Raw genomic sequence first — 21,359 nt, forward strand, 5'->3', positions numbered from 1 at the left:
AAACTTACGGACTAGTACTTCAATTATATATGTTTGAATCTTTAACAGAAGTACTGCCACAACACTTAAGTCTAAGCCGTCAAAAACCAAGGTTTTCGCTAGTTTGTCCTTTCTTATATGTACCAAACTTCTCCCGATGTTTTACTTTAGAGTAATGCTATTTAAATTCGTGTAATCGCTTAGAGTAATGCTATTTAAATTCGTGTAATGCGTAAGCGATGTGTAATTATTTTAAAAAAAAAATAAGATTTATTATTAAAAAATTAATTTTTTTCATATAAATATTATATTTATTTACTTTTTTTAAAATAATTACGTGTCACTTATACACTCACGATTATAACTATCATTTCTCTTTACTTTTTTAATCGTTGTTCTTTGTTCTTTTTCTTTTAAACCAAGCAAATGATTTTACTAAAAAACAGTCACTTTCTCTCTGACATAAGGTAACATGAAAGCCTTGAAAACTGAGACTTTATCCCGAGATCAATTACTAAAGCTTAAATATATTCTACAGAACAAATAAAGTTATAAATTGATATAGTTTCATGTAATACATTAAATCTATTATATAATAAAAATAATTTTACAATTTAATATATTACCAGCTACATCAATTTATAAATTTTTTTTAACATACAGCAGTGACTAAAACATTTCTCATTCAAAAAATCTTATGCGAGCTGAAAGTTCCTCGCATTGACATGGCACATTGAAATTCAAGATGAATGATAAGATGAGTAGGGCTATTATGCCGCTCCACTTTTAAAAATCTTCCTTAATTATTAAATAAAAAAAGATTTTTTCTGATCAGCAGTCAACTTGAGCGATCAATTGAGAGAGGTAAAGTAGCTTTTCTCATGATAAGATTGCAGGTAAAGAGTAATTGAGTACATGCAAACCCAACCATATATATCAGCAAAGAGCGGTGCTACTCCCACCCTTGGGGCTCCCGCTAGTGGTTTTGGGATGAATTTTTTATTTTATTTTTTTACATGTATTTTTTAACACATTTAAATATATTTTAAAAAATAAAAAATTCATAATATTATTAAAAAATACTTACTTAATCATTAAGTAAAAAATAATAAAAATAAAAAATAAAAAACTTACAGCAGTAGAAATTAGAGGTAGAAACTAACGGTAAGACTAGTATTTTTCTATCAGCAAAATATTAAATATATGAAAATTAAGTTGGCAAAACCAGAGATGCAGCAGCATCCTTGCATCAACATCTATTGCACCTGACAGCTTCAATAAAACAAGTGGGACAGAACAGCGGGGAACCATTCAATCATGCATGAAATGAACAAGCCCCCACCTCTCCTCCAGAAATTAAAAAATTAAAACGAAAAGGAAAGATAATGGTATAGCATCGACAAAACCATGTGGATCACATTCGACGTCGACGACGTTAGTTAATTTTGGACGTCCTTGACTTTGCATCTTTGAGTTTGTGTTTTCATGATTAGAAGCATTCTCATACTTCTATATTCTAAATTGATATTAATATACCGATCGAACTATATATCATTTGGAATTTTCATGATTTGGATGATTATATCATGTGTTAAAAAACGTGATCTAATTCTATAAATTAAGCAGAATTGTGTGTATTAATTCCAGAATTAATCATGCATAATGATGGTAATACTGACTTAGTTAATTCGATGGTGGCCGTGACATTTACAATGATGGGTGATAGTACTGATATTATTATATATTGATTATGATGGTGATCGATGTTAACGACGAGTACTGGCCAATGGTCGTAGATAATGCATGTGTTGCAGTACTAGCGATTGATTAATGGACAAGAACAATATTAATGGTTCTTGTAAAAAAAAAAAACAAAAAACAAAAAACAAAAAGCTGTAATATTTATTCAAAAGACACATTTATGACTTGTAGGCATGAAATTTAAAATTTAGATCCTTATAAAGAAATAATTCGAATATATATGGTCACTAATTACTACAATAAAAATTATTTGTAGTTAATTATTTGTTGTAAAAATAACTTTTAAAAAAAAAAAAAAAGAGTTTATTCTTATAGAAAATACATCATAAATATTTTTTTTCCTTGTAGTGAGAATAATTTCATGCATACCTATTTGTAATCATAAAGAATAGGGCAAAGAGATTCCAAGCGCACCATGACCGTAGATCACATATAAGGCCAAAAATAAAAGGATAGCCACCGGACTTATCTTTATTAGATATCGACATGAGCCAATAGCTTGCTAGATTGATACGTTTCAGTCATTTAAAATCATCGCCTAGCATATAACATTATTTAACATGATATACATGCACGACAGGCCAGATTCGAGTTGATCATCCATCGGGCCATGTCTTACTCAGCGTTTTCAGCAATGAATCCTTTGATAATTTGTATGACTCTCTCAACCACTTGTGATGATGGATGTTCCGAGAAGAAACCATGTTGCTTTCCTTCAAACTCTACGTACAAAATCTTCTTTCCTAGCTCTTTCAACCTTTTTGCATAGTTCTCCACCCTGTCCTTCAAAATTTTCGTCGCCGCCTACAACCACAAAAATGGGATCGAGAGCCCCTTCTGCTAGGTTGGGACTAGAGGGTCCAAAGGGGTTCGCCAAGGGTGGTCTATAGTTTCTCCGAGTGGAAGAGACAATCTCCAAAACCTGTTTTCAATAGGAGGATCCCGAAAATAATATATGAAAATAATTATTCTATTATCAAGCCGGTATATACAGCACATTATTTACAATATTACTTAAATGATAAGATTTTATTTATAAGATTCAAATTCAAAAATGTATCTTTCAAATCAGATTATGGCATATAAGCACTATATAAGTTAGGTGTATTCTACATACCGACTTGATAATATAATTTTTTATATAAAAAAGATTAACATGACGTTGACCAAAACAAACAGGTCTCGCTTGCATACACATTTAATTTTGTCCTCATTATTGTGAGATAAGTTCAACTACAACTTGCAAAAGATAAAGGCCAAAATAATTGATATTTGAGTACTAATGGTAGATGATAGCATAGAAGGTAATATGAACTGTTTTCACTAATAACCAAGGCCAATTCTCACTAAAACATGGCAGGTGATCTAATCAGGATGTTCAGTAGTACATGATCATGTCTCTATACTCCTTTATATCATGCTTTTATATATATATATATATATATATATATAAATGTATGTATGTATGTATGTATAATATGAAAAATGATTTGGGCAAATTTCATGCAAGTTTTTTGAAAAACAAAATTCGATATATTATGAAAAAACAATTTAAAATTTTTTTTTTAATAATGGGTATGTTTTTTTTTTTTCAAAAGATTTGTTATACGCTCTGAGCTTGCAATAATTACTAGCATTACTTCATACCAGTACTTGCTAGCATGCATGTCATGCGCCATACCTGTCATACATATCCAAACTCCAGAATGCTTCACGTGGCCTCTCTTCCTCGGACCCAGTCCTCACACTTCCGCCAAAAAATGGAGACAATAGCACATAACCCCGCACCCGAATTGGCTGCAACTCGACCGAACCCTTGCCCCGAAGCCTAATTGCTATATGATGCGCTATGTTCCCACCAAACGAGTCACCCAACACAAATACCCTATCAAAGTCTACCAATATCCCATCACCTAAACACTTTTGATTATCCTTATCATTCCCATGGCTACGCATGGCTAGATTTTGTAGCTATCTTAGAGAGTATATTGCATCATCAATGGCGGCAGGAAGTCTATGCTCTGGCGCTAGTCTAAAGTCTGGTGCAACGACAAGGACCCTGAGCGTAGATGCAAGGCTGTGACATGTTGTGGAAGATGGCATCAACACGCGAACCGATGCAGAAGCCGCCGCCATGAATGTAGTATAGGACAGGAAGCGCGGCGAATGAAGGTAGTGCAATTGTAGGCTTGTACATGCGTAGATGAAGGTTGTGGTGTTTGTTGAAAAGATAGTCTTTCTAGTGAACCGAGCCATCATTGATGATGGCCGTGATGTTGGCGTCTATGTTGGTTGAGCGTGAAACAGAGCCATCGCTATAGAGCTTCACGAGACCGAAGCAATCTTCAACCACATGAGAAAGAGAACCCATTGTTGTACCTTTGTTTCTACTAAGGTGTCTGATATATTAATGCTTGCATGTTTGGTTGGGGAAACGAGCTCTATGTGGGGAAGAAAGGTATATTAATATAATATATATACATAGTACTCATAAACTACACTAAAGTTATTGAGCATGTTTCCACTTGTTTTTCTTATGATTATTTATCTTGAGGTGAACAGTACTTGCATGCACGCACGTTTGTTGCTATATATGAACGTATATTATTTTAGGCAAGAGGAAATTGTCATAGTCCAATATCAAAAATAACTATTTTCAAACTATTAAATGCCAAAATTGCAATCGTCATTCATCATTTGTTTAAAGTTTGATTTGTAATTAGGTATCGTTTCATATATGCATTACTTCCAAATAGAATTATTCGAATATCAATAATTCCATTTTTTTTTTTAGGAAACAACTCTTTGTGCAAATTAAATATGTAGCATTAAAAGAATTTTATTCCAAACCTGTCAAACTACCTAAACCCACACAAACGATCGAGTAGAAGCTTTGCAAACTGGAGGGTCAGACCAAAACTGGGAGTGAATCATGAACATTTTCTTTTCCTACATTTTTTGTCCCCATCCCATCAACTCCCCTTGATCCATAGCTTTTTTCATCAGGCGACTGCCTATAACTTTTTTTTATATACATACTATGTATATACAAAAATAAAGCTTGATCCTAATAATTGATTTTAGTTCAATAATAGTTGCATGGAAGATTATGAAAAACAATACTGATCTATAGTTGCAATAATATCCTAGCTACCAATTTAGTTGTGAGTGATATTGAGATTAGTTTACTTAATTTAGTTCCGCAAGAACAAGAAGTGTATGATGACTTTAAGTCTATTGATGTTAATAGCAGTCCTGGACCTGATAGTTTTGGATCTCTTTTTTATTCTTATTGCGGGAATATTATCAAGAAGGATGTAATGGGTGTTGTCCAAGATTTTTTTCAAGGTACGGAGCTTTCTAGATTTTATTCCTCGTCTTTTATTGTCCTGATTCCTACAAGTTAAGGACCCCTCGTCATTTGATAAATTTCGACCTATTAGCTTGTGCAATGTTGTTTACAAAAATTTTTTGGAGTTGCTTGTGAATAGACGCTCTCGAGTAATTGAGAAAATTATCTCCCCGGAGTAAGGTGCCTTTGTTAAAGGGAGGAGTATTTTTCAGAATATTTCTTTTACACAGGAAATGATTAAAAACCTTCACAAGAAAGCGAGGGGAGGGAATGCAATGGTAAAAATTGATATGAGTAAGGTGTATGATAGAGTAAATTGGGATTTTTTATGGTTGTTTTAAAAGCTTTTGACATTCCACATATTTTTTGCAAGCTAGTTTTCAATTGTATTGTCTCTTCGTGGTTCTCAGTGATGATGAATGAGACTTTTAAGGGATTATTTAAATCAAAAAGAGGTCTTTGCTAGGGTGACCCTTTGTCGCCGTATTTGTTTATTATTATGGAGGAAGTCTTCTCTAGATTAATCAGCTCTAAGATTGAGAAAGGAAGAATTGGGTTGTATGCTCATCCGATTAATGCACCGGTGGTGTCGCACTTATTATATGTGGATGATGTTGTAGTGTTTGCCAACACTTCTAAAGGTTCCATCCGTGAATTGTTGAAGGTTATTAAAGTATATGAGGCTTGATCTGGGCAATGTGTCAATTTTGAAAAATCAGCCATTTATTTTTCAAAACACATGTCTCAATGCAGAGTTAGAGAAATCTTGGAGGAAATTGGTTTTTTTGTGGGTAATTTTTCGTTTACCTACTTGGGAGTGCCTATGGTAGATGGTAGATTAAGGATATCTTATTTTGATCCCCTAGTGGAAAAAAATTTCTAAGAAATTGGCAAGCTGGAAGCTGCGAGTTCTATCCCAAGGTGGACGTCGCATATTATTGAGGCATGTTTTGTCCAGCATGCCTATTCATTTGCTTTCTGTTTGTCATATGCCGAAAGCTGTTATTTCCAAGTTAAACAGGTTGTTCTCCTCCTTCTTTTGAGGAGAGGCACATGGTACGGCGAAGTAGAAATGGAAGTCATGGAGGTGTGTATGTGTGCCTGTTGATGAAGGGGGTGTAGGCATTCGTGATTTGGCTAAGGTTCAAGGTTCATTATTTTTTAAGTTTGCTTGGCAACTTATCACCTAGAATTCTTTGTGGGCTAAGTATTTCAGGGCTAAATATGCTAAATATGGTATTGCGGCTGTGGAAAGAAGAACTCTTTTGGGTTCAATTTTCTGGAAGAAAGTGGCAGAAAAATTTTCGGTATTGGTCCATAACTCAAAGTGAAAAGTTAGACAAGGCAACATCTCTCTTTGGTATGATAAATTGATGGAAAATGGTCCTCTCTGTGATGTGGTGGAAATAATTGATGAGCCAAATTTGTGTGTTAAGGATCTGATGATTAATAACACTTGGGATGTCTAAAAGATGAACCAATTAATTGGTGGGAACTTGACTAGAGAGGTTATTGCTAAGGTAGGCAATTTAAATCAGGCTCAGGATATATTGATTTGGCTGCCTAACAAAAATAGGTTGTTTTCATCCAAGTCACCTTGGGACATCCTTCTTGTCAAATTTCAAAAATTTGTTTGGTCTTATTGGATTTGGAACAAGTGGATCCCAAAAAAATTTGCCATTTGCATTTCTAAAGCAATGTTTAATTGCTTTCTAGTGGATGATCAAGTTCGAAGATGTGGCACTCTGTTGGTATTCTATTGTAATTGTTATAATGTGGGGGCATGAGGAAGACCTTGACCACGTGATTAATAAGGGTGAGGTTGCTATATAGGTGTGGAAGAGAGTTTATGGTGAATTCGGTATTCATTTCACTGCTCAACAAGGGTGGAAGGAAAGAGTTCAAGGGTTGTTTAATAGAGCTTCTCGACACAACTAATTGGGGATAGCGTTTTTGTTAATCCCTTCTGTGGTTATTTGGCGATTGTGGTGGCGTCGTTGTATGGCTAGAACAGAAGGTATTTTTGAATCCATCAACTCGGTTTTTAGCTCTATAATGTATTGGATTAAGTATATTGGCAGCAATGTGAATAGAGTGAAGCGCTTGTCAAGTGTGAATAGAGTTTTGCTTACCAGGTTGGTGTGAAAATACTGGAACAAAAAACTAGTAATGTTCAACTTGTGAAATGGGCTCAACCTCTAAGGGGTAGGTTCAAGCTCAACATTTATGGTAGTAGTTTTGGAAACCCAGAACCCGGTGTTGGGGGGGGGCATTCTCCGTGATTGCAATGGTAAGCTTATTTTCGCTTTTTCCAAGTCTTTTGGATTTTGTTCTAATAATGAAGCTGAGATCTGGGTGGTCTTGGAAGGTATCATTTGGTGTAAGGAGTTGGGTTTATTTTGCATTGATATTGAATGTGATTCTTTGGTGGTGGTTTCTTGGATATTGGCTAAAGCTTGTCCTATTTGGTATCTTTGGGATTTCTGGGACAAACTGTTGATATTACTGGATGAATTTGATTACACTATTAGTCATTGTTTTAAAGAGAGCAATAAAGTTGCAGACTTCCTTGCTCGTGAGGGGGCCTTCGAGATGAATAATATGGTTAGAGAGGTGTCTCAATTAGGATGTGAGCTCCGTGATTTGTATAGGCTGGACTGGGTGGGATTGGCAGACTTATGTATTTCTTGATTTTGTTGGTCTTGGTTTCTTTGCTTGTTAGATTATTGCACTGCTTTCATAGGCCTGTTAGAGTTCTGTCTATAGGCTTATTTAGATTTGTTTATTGCTGTGGTTTTTTGTTGGTTTTTTTTGGGTGGTTTTTATTTTCTTTTATGGGATTGACTAATATTGTTGAAAAGTACTACGTCACCAGCGTACTGTATCGAATTACGTCAGTTTATAAATTTATTTTTATGAAGACTTTTTGTTGACAAATTGTATTTTCCATAATAATTAAAGTAATTGACATATAAAATTATTCATAATGTGTCACATCAATTAATACGATTGGAGATGATAAACCTAATATGAAGAATAATATTGTTGTTCAAACGAAATAGATAGCATCTATTAAATATAAAATATGAAATATTTTAATTATTTTACTTATCAACATACTATAAAATGGCTAATATCATATAATTCCACCTAGGAGTACGGGATAGAATAAATAATTATAGGAACCTTAAATCAATAACATATATTTTTGTAAAATTTTACATATTATACTATCATATTACTTTTATTTCATTATATATAAGATGTAATATATTTATCATTATTAGATAATTTTTTATTAGATATTTTTTTATTAATATTTAATAGTAATAAATATATCATATCTTATATAGTGAAATAAAAATAAAATAAGAATTATTATATTTTTTACAGAGTACTTTTGCGGATTAGAGAGTACTTGAATAGTCATTCAAACCCAATAGGACAATTCTATTAACTTTAATTAACAGATCCTGTTGACTAGGTCTACCAAGGAAAGAAAGACCGTCGAGGGGTTGCAATCAACCACAAATAAGTTTTTTCTCTTACATGTAGGTCCAAAAGAGACTCAATCAGTCATGTCAAGTTCTTCCAATGTCATCCGACCATTTTAAGGCTTTTCAACTAAGTAGCATTGTGTTTTGAAATATTCAGTCAAAATAATATTATTAAAGCTGTACTCTTATTCTGCCCATGTCATTGATTTTTTTTTAGATTTATTTTATTTTAATAAGGGTGGTAATTCGTTTTTTAGGTCGTGATCGCATCGTATTAAATTATAAATATTTAACGGTATGGGTTAATTTGAACTTAACTTATTAAAATAAATGTATCAAAATTTTAAATTCTAACCAATCCATTTAGATAATGATCGTGTCATGTCACCTGTTTTAATTCGTTTAATAATTAACTAAAGAAAAATGCTATTTGCACCCGAGAGGGGTACCTTCCGCGTACCCGTGGTTCCACGTGGAATTAGTGAAACAGTGCGGATTACACTATCATCGTTTTGTAACTTTTGATTGTCGGTTCCTTACTATCTATACGAAATTTATTTGCAAGGTTGATAAAGTAAAATGCTTGCGCTTTCACTAATCTCTACCATCTTTCTCTTCATCATGATCTCCCTCTCTCCATGAACTTCCAGTCTCACTCCAAACAACTTGGGTCTCTCATCAGCTTCCACCAAATCAAGAAGCTCCTTGCACTTCTTTTTCATGCTTATGAGCTCGGAATTCAAGTCCACGTTTGCTTTCTTGAGACGTTTGTTTTCATCGACTAGAGTACGGAAACCAGACGACGATGAACTTGACGACGATGGTTGGTGGAGGTAAAGCTTGACGGAATTCTTCGAATAAAGGTTTTGCGATGAGGAAGGACAGAAAGAGGCACCGTACTTGAGCTTCAGGGATTTGAGCTTGGTGTCGACCTCGACTAGGGATTTGGAATTAGCTTGGGTTGCTGGCGAGATTTGGGGCTTTAAATAATTTGTCTGAAATAGAGTCTTTTTTTTTAATTTAATAATATGGGCTGACGTGGTATTGACCTACCACGCCAGCCGATTCCGCAAATGGTACCCATGGCGGGTACCTCTAGTAGGACTGTTAACTAAAAATAAATCAACACAATACGACTAATTAAATGAGTTAAACTAAAACACATAATTCATTTGACATAATTAACATAATTTTACTTAAAAATTAAAATTTATATTTATTAGTAATCACAATATCTTAAAACAAAGACTACCTACTAAAAAAAAACATTTTTAAAATTTTAACATATAATAAAATTAATATTACAAACCCTCCAATAACAAGTATGGGCATATATTCAAAATTACAATTCCAACAATAAAAACATAAACATACTGAAAAATACCAATATTACATTAACTCAACAATAATAAAATTATGATTTTGAAATAAAATCTAAACATGTCACAATAGATTGAATTTGATTTAAACGAGTTGACCCGTTATAAATGTGTCACAATAGGTTGATTTCGGATTAACTTCTTCTTCCTCTACCAGATGCGTGATGTCCCTTCTCTCCCTTCGATTTCCCTTCTCCATTTTCTACTCTCCTTCTCTTGGTTTGCAATACGAAACTCGTTACTTCTCCTTTCTTTTTCTCCTTCCCTAAGAGCACTTCCATTAGTTTTCTTATAAATTTCCTTATAATTTGGCTAAAAAACACACTTTCTAAAATTTTCTCCTAAATTTTACTATTTTTTAAAACCTCCTACATCCCACTCTCTATTCTTTTTCTATTATATTAAAATAAGCTTTTTCTATTTTTTCTTTCTTATATTTTCTACTCCTTTATTTGTATATCTTTAACTACTCATTTTTTAGTCTTTCTAGGAATGATCGTAAGAAAACATTTTAAAACTTATTTTTTCACATTTTGGTAATTATTTCATTATTTGTTGTACCCATATTTTTTATTTTTCATTTGTAACAATTTTTTTTTAAACTACTCATCTCTCTACATGATAATATTTTTAAAATTAGTGCTTTTGTAATAATAACATTTAAAAATAATAATATTTTCACAAGTGGTCAATTTTTTTTTTTTTAAAAAGAATTGGATCATCTCAATTAGGGCTGTGCAGAAAAGCCGTCAACCTGCACCGTCCATACCAACCGACCCGACCCGACCGATAAAAGAGGGTTGAACTAACTTGTGGGTCAAACCCGCTAACTGTCGGTTTCGATCCGACTAAAACTCCCCAAATCTCAAACCGTCTGCCATCCCTCCCCAAATCTCAAACCCTAGCTGCCATCCCTCCCAATTTCTCTCTGTCATCACAGTCAACTCCGTTCGTCATCATTGTCGACTCCATTTGTCTTCCCCATCGACTCCAACAAGCAACAAACACAATTTAAAACAGAGAGCAAATAAGGAAAATAGAGGAGTAACTCATCCACCAACCACCAAGCAACCATAAATTCATCACAAGCCCTCGTCCACCAAGCAACCAAAGATTTATCAACAAAGCTCACCTTCAAACATTTTGGTAGCCCGAAGAAAAACATCACGCGACCCAACTCATCCCCATCGAGGAGAATGTCGTCGATACGAAAATGAAAAAAGTGGAAGAATTGATCCGCAGCGAGTTTGGAAGGAGAGGAAGCGAAGCGATTTTGGAGAATGGAGAGGAAGATGCGAAGCCATAAATTCACTCGACCATTCTCGTGTATGTAATCTTCAAGAAATGGAGGATGAGATGCGATGGACAATTTCGACTTTTAAGTTCTAAATTGGCAGACGGGTTGACCCGACTAAAGTCGGGTCGGTTCTTTGCTTGTTGGGCTGGACACGGGTCGGGTCAGGTCGGGCCCAAAACCAGTGCGGATTGAACGGTGTGCAAGCCTAATCTCAATGGTGACATTTTTTTTCAAATTTCAACTATAATAAATATTAGTATGAGAAAAAGTGTAGATGATTGGAAGTAGAATTTATTTTATTTGTTAGAATAAAATATATTTAAAAAGTGATTTAGGGAAGAACAATAGCTCTCCAAATATAAGGAGTCACTGTCCTAAAACTTTTTCTTAAAATAGAGAACCGGATGGAGAGGTACTTTTGTTAAAAAGTTAAATTTATTCTTTAAAATTTAGAAATTTTGAAGGTTTAGAGAATCGGATATGAATGCTCTAATTTCTCTGCCGAGACCTTCCAGGCTTCGAGCTCCCGCCACAAGCAGCTACCCGGTGTCTCGGTCCCCTCCGTCGCAGCACCTCTTGCTCTGCCACAGGTCATCGTCCATCAGCCATCAGCCACGATTCTCCTCAAGTTCTCTCTCTCTCTCTCTCTCTCTCTCTCTCTCTCTCTCTCTCTCTCTCTCTCTCTCTCTCTATGATGGCTTCATTGAATCATGATTCGGTAATTCATTTTGTTGTTTGAACTTTGGAATCAAAACTGCAAAGTCTCAGAAAACATCGTTGTGAAAACCAAAGAATACGAAAATGTTGAAGATGGAAAATATTGATGGAGTCTGGACGCGTCGCCAGCCATTGCTGAGTGGCAATTCAAGCTTGCTAGCTCCAAGTCTTTATTTTGGCATTAGATGACTTTGAAAAACCATAGCAAAATGATATCACAATTCTAACTTGTATTAATTAACAACTTGAGACATGAATCTGTGGAATTGTTGTCAAGCCTTTTAAGTCCAAACTTTTAACCATTGAATTCTTTTTTGATAAATAATATGTAATTTTATTGCTACGAGAACAAACTCAAGTACACATAAACATACAAGAGAATACCTTCTAACCATTGATTTATCTTGCTGAATTGATGTCCATCTACCTTGATTATAAAAGTTTAGTTTAAAAGCAGTGGAGAACTAAATAAATATCTAAGTAAACTGTTTATAAATTTGTACAGGAGTTTTTGTTTGGACAGTTATTGATAAGCTTCTATTTTGAGAATTTTATATATAAAAAAAAAATGTTTACAAAGAAAATGTTTGAGGTAGTGATTTTGAAGACATTCCAACGAAAAAAACCTTATGAGATGAACCTCTTTCATATTTCTTGGAACATTGTGACAAGAATAGTTATGAAAAAGTAATGAAAAATAATGAAAAAATATTGAATAATAGTAAAAAGTATATAAAAAATAATAATAAAATAATAAATAATAATAAGGTATTTTGAGAATACCTGAATTTTCAATACCCAAACTAAGCCTATATCTATACGAACCTAATGAATTAACATCACGTGCTTAAAATGTACGTTCCACCTCTTTAAACTCACCTTGGCACCTTTAACTACATTTGAATTTGGTCTTTAATGCATCGATATTTTATCTTTTTTATCTGACGATTTAAAATGTATAAAATTAGATCAAAGTCGAATTTGAATTCGTGATCAGTGTGTTAAAGACTCAAAACATAGAATTAGTTCGAAAAATGATTTATATGCTAGGGGTTTGTGGAGTCTTAGGCCCGTATAAGCGAATCATAGCCCACTTTGCAAAGCCCAACAAAAGGTGTTCCATTTCAAACCGCCAAACCTATATTACCCAAATGAATCGGTGCAGGCTACACCGATCGAGTAGCTTAATTACCACGCGGGCTTAGAGCAACATCAAAACCCTAGCTTCTTTTACCTGTACCAGTTCCTCGTATCAGTCGCGAAGCAAGCTCTAATGGTTGCTCTAATGGTTCTCTCTCCCTCTCTCTCTCTCTCTCTCTCTCCGCATAGATACATATATAGAGACACAAGGATATATATTTTGCTCGACTTCATATATAATACTTTTGTGACTCTTTTCGTTTAATTTTTTATTTTTTTAGGGCTTGAATTTTTAAATTTTCCCCCAAACACTCCGGGCTTTTGAATCTAACGTTAGCTTCATTATCCTTAACATGATCACATCCACCAATTCAATTTTGCAAATTTAATTTTAATGGCAGTCTTTGGATTTAGTCCATTTCTAGAAGATTATAGAATAATGGACACATTTGTAATTAATTTCTATGGCGGGCCTGCAGCAATCTCAAATCACTTCTTAAGATCCTTGAGATATTTCACTCTTTCACCGACGTCAAAATGTTCAAAAAGTAAGCCCTCTCTCCGTTTATACTATTATTCGTGTGCTTTTTTTTTTTTAGTTTAGCGAGTTGTAATGGGTTTGGTCCAATTTGTAATGGAGGTCACAAATGAATGTCACACTAATGTAGTGCTTTCGTTTTTTTGCACCATGAAGTTGGCCATGGGTGGGAGTGAATGAGAGAAATTGGGGAAGTGAGTTTTACGGACAGTGTTTTGTTTGGCACGTGAGTGATCAGATGGAGATTGTTTATCTTTGGGTTTGGAGGTGCAAACTTTTTATGTTTGTGGAAAAGCATTTGAAGCTCGATTGGCCAGGCCTAACTAATTAAGAACGGTAATAGTAGGGGAAACAAATATGGTCTTGCTACGGGTGATTACGGATTTGTGGACTTTGGGGATCACCTTGTTGTAGGCTCTTCTGGGATTTCATGATGTGTCTGCACATGGAATAATGGTGGTAGGAAATCTACATATTAAAAAAGAATAATCCTATTTGAAGGTCTTTACACCACACACCATCCACATGGTATAATTTGATCTAGAAAATAAATTTTAAAATTTTGAAAAATAGTGGTGGTTGGAAATTTCTAGAATTGGTTGTGTTGTGCAGTTGTCGTATATATTTAATTTTCTTTCAAAAGAATTGGGGAATATAATTATTGAAGTGAATGGATCTTTGGCTTGCTAGTGTACTATTAAGGTTTATTGTATTGGCTTTTGGGGTGGGCTATGCGTTAATATTCTTGCACCACCACAACTCTATGGTTTTTAGCCTTCGGCACCCAATACCTGTTACGCCGTGCATATAATTTTAGGCAGGTATTATTGCATTTATTAATAATTGCAAAATTTTCTCCATGATCCATGCATGTTTTGTTTTCTACTAGGTTTTCCTCTGAAGAAGTCTCTGCACAAAATCAAGTCAAGGCATCTGTGCAACGCAAAATTCGACAAAGTATTGCAGAGGAGGTGCAGCTACCAGTGGATTTTTTTATATTCTTTGCTTTTAAACAAATGTTTGAAGAATTGTTTAGAAATTTAGATAAGATCTCCTATCTTTTGCAGTATCCAGGGCTTGAACCGGTGCTGGATGACTTGCTTCCGAAGAAGTCCCCTCTCATTGTTGCTAAATGGTTTGTGGTTCGCTTGAGATATTTTCCATGCACATATTGTTTTCATGGAAACTGTATTACCCAGTATATCCAACTCCTATTTCTGAAAAATTGTTTTCCTTATCTTCTCCTTATAGTCAAAACCACTTAAATCTGGTTTTGGTGAACAATGTGCCTCTATTCTTCAACATTCGTGATGGACCATACATGCCTACCTTACGACTCCTCCATCAGTGTAATGTATTTCCTTCCTTTTTTTTCCCATTTAAAGTTGTTTTGCATCTAATTATTTTATCTACTTTAACAGTGAAAATGTTTTACATGAAAATGTTCTGTTGCAATGCCTGTGCTTTTCCTGGATTTTCTTAATTTGATTTGCTTGTCTTGAAGTTGTATCTTCTATTTGATTTATATGTATTTGAAAATTTTTGTTTACCGATCAACAAAAAAAATGTATTTGAAAATAGACAGACAATTTCTTAGAAAATTGGGTGCATAGCTCTTGGATAACAAAAAAAGTTCATAAATTTCCTCTCATGAGCTCTAACTCAAATAGCATCTTAGAATAGGATGGGAGGTGTGATTGTTGTGGTTCAAGACCCACTTGTATGTGTTATCAATCAGAGGAAAATAAAAGATTCAGTTGGTTTCGCATCCATACACCTTATAAGCAATTATAAAAAACCATTTGGTGAATGCAATGACAAGGGTTCATGGGTAGTTACCAACTGACTTAGATTCTTCACTTTCTAGGAATCTTGTCTTAAAGGGGCATATGAACGAGGCTTTAATGTGGGGTTGAATTGCATTCTAGTTGGGAGCCAAGAGAGACACTATTTTCATAGAAACATTCCTCTTTTAGCAATTTAGAGGCTCATTTATAGCGGACTTTACCTTGCCCTTTATCATTAGATTACTGTCTCTTTGATTTTTGTATCCACCAATTTAGAGGCTGAAATCAACATAGCACTGGTTTTGTTTTTTTTCCCTTTTAATATTAGATTTCTGAGACTCTTTTGATCATCAAAAAGATTTCTTCCTCATTTATTTAAAATTTTCTTTGAATTTTTTTAATCTTCTTCTATATCTAATTGGATGGGAAGTACGCATTGTCTATCACTTATGTAATCATCACTTTATGTTTTTGTTGTCAAGGGAAATATTATCCCTAAAATTCAAGGCCCATATGGTTTTCTTTTATTGGTTTTACAGATCCAAATATAATGAAAAAATTACAAGTTGACAGAGGTGCAATAAAATTTGTCCTTGCTGGTGCCAACATAATGTGTCCTGGTCTTACATCTCCTGGTGGCGCTTTGGATGAAGGTGTGGAGGCAGAAACTCCAGTGGTATGAATTCTACACTTTTTTGAATGGCTGCGATCATACGAGTTGTACTCAGCATATATGTTTTTTGGTGCGTACTGATCATATCATGTGAAAGTGTCGAAGTTTTGTTTTTGCTATATATATATATATTTCTGATTTGTAGAACTGAATGCTCTCAGGCCATTATGGCTGAAGGAAAGGAGCATGCCCTTGCAATTGGATTTACAAAAATGTCAGCAAAGGACATGTAAGTTAGTATGGCATATTGCAATTTCTATTAATCGGAGTGCTAATCTGGAAGTAGAGGGTAGCTAAGTACATAGATTTTCTCTCTCCCTCATCTTCTTCCCAGAAGGGTAGTGGAGCAATATGCGACTATGACAAATGTTAGAAGCACAGGCCTAAAAGATTTGGTTTACATTGCACTGAGCCAAAATTAGGGCTTCAGTATTGCTGATTCTTACCTAACAAAAGCAAAAGAGAAAAAATCAGCATATCCCTATTAGTATATTAAGTTCACTCGTTCAATTATTTATATATCACATGCACGATGTCACTAGTCAGAATAGAGGTTATTCCTTTGCTCGTTGGCATATTTAATAAGTTGATGTATTTGCTTGTCTTACAGAAAAGCAATCAACAAGGGCATTGGAGTGGACAATATGCATTATCTTAATGATGGTCTTTGGAAGGTATGCCATGGTTAAATCCTTACATCTTTGTTTGTACGCACTTTATTGTTATAGCTCCAATTGCCATTCTCGTGTTAAAAACCATGTGACTGTTTCTATAATATGGCTGTCACAGACATTAAAAAAAAAAAAAAGACTGTATATGATATATTAAGTTCCAACAATGCGATCATCTTGATTTTCCTACTTTGCAGATGGAGCGGCTTGATTGAGGTGGTGTTCAAGAGCCACAACATTAACATCCTTGGGATAAAGAAATAACTTTGAGTTATCTCTTTGTCTATGAAAAATGATAGTGACCCGTTGAAGGGATGATGATGTGTACCATTTCCCATGTAGTTTCTTCATTTGTCACTGTATACAGTGAAGAAACTAGTTTTAATATATATGATCAATCATTTTATTAATGGGTTTTGTTTTGGTGGTCGCTAGAATTATTACATTTTGAATTCCTTGCTGCTTCCTTTTGTGCCCCCTGATCTTTGCTGCTTTTTTGTAATTAAATTTTGAACTTGTTGAGTTTGAATAACATCTTGTTTGAAGGATTCACTTTGACTTCCGTTTTGTGTGTTAAATATCCGTAAACACAAAATGGGTTAATCGAAAAACAAGGTAGAGCTATATATCTTTATCTGCTGCTAGAATTACCCTTGCAGAGAACCAGTCATATATGTTTAACCAAATTAAGTCATGAGACCTTTGGACTTAATGGCAAGGAATTGAGTGGACAGTGTGGTGTTGCTTTTAAGATGATATGATACTTTTGAGGGTGCAATGTAATTACAGTTTTGAAATTTTAGTATCTACATTTGTAAAACACGTGTAAGAAAGTGGAAAATGTATTTCTCCTCTTCCTAGTAAAATCTTCTTGCTATAAATACTTTCCAAAAAAATAATAGAAAATAATTTGTTCATGTTATTAGGATCCTAAAAGTTTAATAATGCTTACTTGTAGCATCATGGAATGACAATAAAATTATTTATTCAATATTCTCTCTCTCTCTCTCTCTCTCTCTCTCTCTCTCTCTCCCCTAGAACCCTAAAGAGCTTATGTTTTAGGAGAGCATTAGTTGGTTTCAATCTTGTTCTGGAAATTTTCGTTTATTATTAAAAGCTTTTCTCTATTGATATAAAGAAGCAAAAAACATAAGAAAAAAAAAATAAAAAATCTTCTAAATTGGAATAAACATAATCGTTCTGTTCATGCTTAGTATGGCAAAGCCAGTCATGGCTAAACGTTGAAACACGTATTGCTTATACATTCAACTTAAAGAGGGTAAAAAAAAAAAAACATAATCTTCTCAACTATTAATTTCCTCTATTTTTTCAGCTTTTCAAAGCTCCTAGGTTTTAAGATTTACTTAAAATAATAAGAGAAATTATCTCTATAGTCGTGGAGTGCATAAACGCTGCACAATCTATTTAAAAAAAGTGAGTAAATACGAAATCTACATAAAAAAAATTAACTTTTTAATAATGAATTTTACTTTTTTTAAAGTAATTGCACGACATTTACACACTCTACGACTATATGTAGCATTGCTTAAAGCCCTAAAAAAAATTTACTTCTTTTTTTGGGGAGTAAAATGAGAACTCACAAGTAAAACTGGGCCAGTCTGTTAAACTAATTCCTAGGGTTGGACTCCTTGTAAAGCCCCAGACTACGTCTTTTACTAATTTTCTCCACAGACACGTGTCGTTCAACGATCTAATGCTCTGAGGACCAATACTGCTCCTCAGTCCGACAACACACGATAAAAGGCCTCTCAAAACCCTAGCTTTCATTTTTTGAGTTCCTCTCATCAGTAGCGGCGTCGCCCAAGAGAGACAGCACACCATCGTCTGCCGAAGCAAGCTCTAATGGTAATCTCTCTCTCTCTCTCTCTCTCTCTCTCTAATTCTTATAATACTAATCTGACTGCGTTGGTGTTTCATTTCCGGGTAGGGTATCGATCTAGTCGCAGGAGGTAAGAGCAAGAAATCCAAGCGTACTGCTCCGAAATCCGATGATATATACCTTAAACTCCTCGTCAAGGTCTCTCCGAACCCTACGTATACGCTCGCACACACATGCTCACGTGTTGATTTCAGTATGAGTGTGCATATGCTCTTCTGTATCATATATGTGTGTGTTTTAGTTTCTTACGAACGGATGATGTCCCATGATGTAATTTTGGTGTGTTCTGGAAACATTAAGCAGACCCAATGTTGTTTGCGTTCGGAGAGCAAACTCTGGCATTTACATCATAATTTGAGTTCTTTTTTAGTTTTGTGCACTTTTAACAACGCCTAAGGCCGAGCGCTTCCCTCTTGAGGAAGGGGTGGCGTGGTATTCCACGGGAGAGGTTTCTGTTACAAATCGTGGCGCACAATAGTGCGATAGGCGCACATTTGCAATTATGGGGGCTGCTATGGCCGCTTTGCTGCTCTAGTTTTGTGCAGCTTAAGCGATAGGATTGCCCTACATTTACTTGTAAAAAAAAGTCATAATTATTCTCTTTCAAACTTCTCTTACCCAATATGGGACTATTAAGATTGAGGCATCGCAGTGGGCGCGTTCGTCTTTTCAACTTATAATTTTCCGAGCTAAGAGTTGGAATATTGTCAAATCCGTGGATTCACGGATTTGACTCAGCCGTATTTTTTTTACTTCTCAGAAAAAATTATGTTTCCTTCTTATAAAGTTGTTCTCTTGAAATGTTCATAAAGTGACCTCCAAGCCAAATGCTTGCGCCTGTAATGTTCCTGTATGAATGTGTGTATCTTATTGCATAAGTTTATAGTCTGTCTGACTTGATGCTACATGATTAGCTTTACCGGTTCCTTGTTCGGAGAACCGGCAGCAAGTTCAATGCAGTGATTCTCAAGCGGTTGTTCATGAGCAAAGTCAACAAGCCACCACTTTCTCTGTCTAGGTTGATCCGCTTCATGAAGGGAAAGGTTTGTACCTTTTTTATCCACTTTAGATAGAATTCATGAATCATGGGTTTTAATCTTGTTGCATCTGTGGTTTGCCTTATAGGAGGGTAAGATTGCTGTGGTCGTGGGGACTGTGACAGATGATATTCGGGTTTATGAAGTTCCTTGCTTGAAGGTTACTGCACTGAGATTTACTGAGACGGCTAGGGCAAGAATTGAGAAGGCTGGTGGTGAGTGCTTGACGTTTGACCAATTGGCTCTGAGGGCTCCACTGGGCCAGAACACGGTATTGACTTTGATGCCATTATTAGTTGCTACACTTTTGAATTAGTATAGGCTGTTGCTGCTCCTTTGTGATTGGATATAGCTTAGAATCTTGTTATTAAAGCTCAAGGATTAACGAATGTTCTAAAAGTTTGCTGAGACAATTTGAAATTGCGAATCACCCCATTTACATTGATTTCGTTTTGTTTAAAGAGAGCTGAAAACAGTGTCTTCTTTCTATATTGTGTATATGATGATTCTCTATTCATGCCTTTTAACAATCACAATTTGATTTCCCATCCATTATTTTGGAAAATTGTGGAGTCTTAACAAAAGAAGGCGTTATGACATTCAACCCATATATGCATACATACATATATACAAGAGTCTATTGCTCAAGGTAGTCATCATTGACATAATGGGAAACGCATTATTCTTTGTAGGGAGATTATGTGATTACTTGTAAGTTCTTCCAAGTCAGTCAGAACAATGTTTGAGAGGTCCGCACCTATTGTATTTAATCATAATCTTTGATGCAGGTTCTTCTCAGAGGTCCAAAGAATGCACGTGAAGCAGTGAAACACTTTGGTCCCGCTCCTGGTGTGCCACACAGCCACTCCAAGCCCTATGTCCGATCAAAGGGGAGGAAGTTTGAGAGGGCCAGAGGAAGGAGGAACAGCAAGGGATTTAGAGTTTGAGTTAATTTTTTTATGGGTAAGGTTTGAGTTAGTTTTAGTAGTTGGTGGGGAAGAAATGTTATTTCTTACCATGGTAATTCAAATTTTTGCTAGACTATTAGGTACCTGTGTTGTGGAGGTTGTTTGGCATCGTTATTGTGATATGCACTATGGACACGATCTTTCAATGCTTGTTACTTGAAGACTTATCCCTTTTTACACTGTCTTGTCTCAAATGTATCAAGATAGGGCATCTTGGATATTACGTTTTTTTTTCATTAGTAAGAAAGATAGTTTTATCTTGGATATTCACGTTTGGTTCAATACATTTCAGAAATAATGATTGATCACAGTCGGGATGCCACTTGCAGTTCATCATCAATCCCGACCGTATTTGGTGCAGATTAGTTAATTATTATTGGATATTTTTGTTTGGTCACTTGAGCTACCACCTGATTTTGAGCCCTCTTTACTTCATGTAACTAGAGTTCCCCTAGTCCTTGCTTTATTAGGTCGGCACTGGCCTGGGGAATCCAAGTGGCATTGACGAGGCAAGTATGTGCTTCTCAATAATGATCGTTACAAGCATACCCAAAAAAATATTGTGCTTAGAATTATATTTAGAGAAGTTCTATATTGAGTAGGGGACTCAATAGAAAGGAAAGAATATCATTTTCAAAAAGATATTATTGTAATTTTAAAATT

The 21,359-nt window shown here is 34.9% G+C and overlaps 2 protein-coding genes and 1 pseudogene across 2 annotated transcripts; 2 read left to right on the plus strand and 1 right to left on the minus strand.

The window, feature by feature from the left end:
• Positions 1-2,355: 2,355 nt before the first annotated feature.
• LOC121259580 lies at positions 2,356-4,111 on the minus strand (annotated as a pseudogene).
• A 9,022-nt stretch (positions 4,112-13,133) lies between these two features.
• LOC121259742 (malignant T-cell-amplified sequence 1 homolog) lies at positions 13,134-17,341 on the plus strand. The gene is made up of 9 exons (XM_041161466.1): positions 13,134-13,270; positions 13,602-13,670; positions 14,550-14,631; positions 14,728-14,795; positions 14,912-15,009; positions 15,987-16,123; positions 16,282-16,349; positions 16,731-16,794; positions 16,989-17,341. Exons 2-9 carry the CDS (start codon positions 13,660-13,662, stop codon positions 17,004-17,006), a joined length of 546 nt encoding a protein of 181 aa, XP_041017400.1. The 5' UTR covers positions 13,134-13,270; positions 13,602-13,659; the 3' UTR covers positions 17,007-17,341.
• Positions 17,342-18,498: 1,157 nt separating this feature from the next.
• Positions 18,499-20,960, plus strand: LOC121259741 (60S ribosomal protein L18-2). Its single transcript, XM_041161465.1, has 5 exons — positions 18,499-18,657; positions 18,740-18,829; positions 19,606-19,734; positions 19,817-19,999; positions 20,517-20,960. Exons 1-5 carry the CDS (start codon positions 18,655-18,657, stop codon positions 20,673-20,675), a joined length of 564 nt encoding a protein of 187 aa, XP_041017399.1. The 5' UTR covers positions 18,499-18,654; the 3' UTR covers positions 20,676-20,960.
• The last annotated feature ends 399 nt before the right edge of the window (positions 20,961-21,359 follow it).

Source organism: Juglans microcarpa x Juglans regia, chromosome 4D (assembly GCF_004785595.1).
Source record: "Juglans microcarpa x Juglans regia isolate MS1-56 chromosome 4D, Jm3101_v1.0, whole genome shotgun sequence".
Taxonomy (NCBI): domain Eukaryota; kingdom Viridiplantae; phylum Streptophyta; class Magnoliopsida; order Fagales; family Juglandaceae; genus Juglans; species Juglans microcarpa x Juglans regia.

Coding starts and splice junctions, on each gene's coding strand:
- LOC121259742 (XM_041161466.1), top strand. Junction 14,796..14,911: donor CCTCTCATTGTTGCTAAATG/GTTTGTGGTTCG, acceptor TTCTCCTTATAG/TCAAAACCACTTAAATCTGG. Junction 16,124..16,281: donor TGGAGGCAGAAACTCCAGTG/GTATGAATTCTA, acceptor GAATGCTCTCAG/GCCATTATGGCTGAAGGAAA.
- LOC121259741 (XM_041161465.1), top strand. Junction 18,830..19,605: donor ACCTTAAACTCCTCGTCAAG/GTCTCTCCGAAC, acceptor CTACATGATTAG/CTTTACCGGTTCCTTGTTCG. Junction 19,735..19,816: donor TCCGCTTCATGAAGGGAAAG/GTTTGTACCTTT, acceptor TTTGCCTTATAG/GAGGGTAAGATTGCTGTGGT.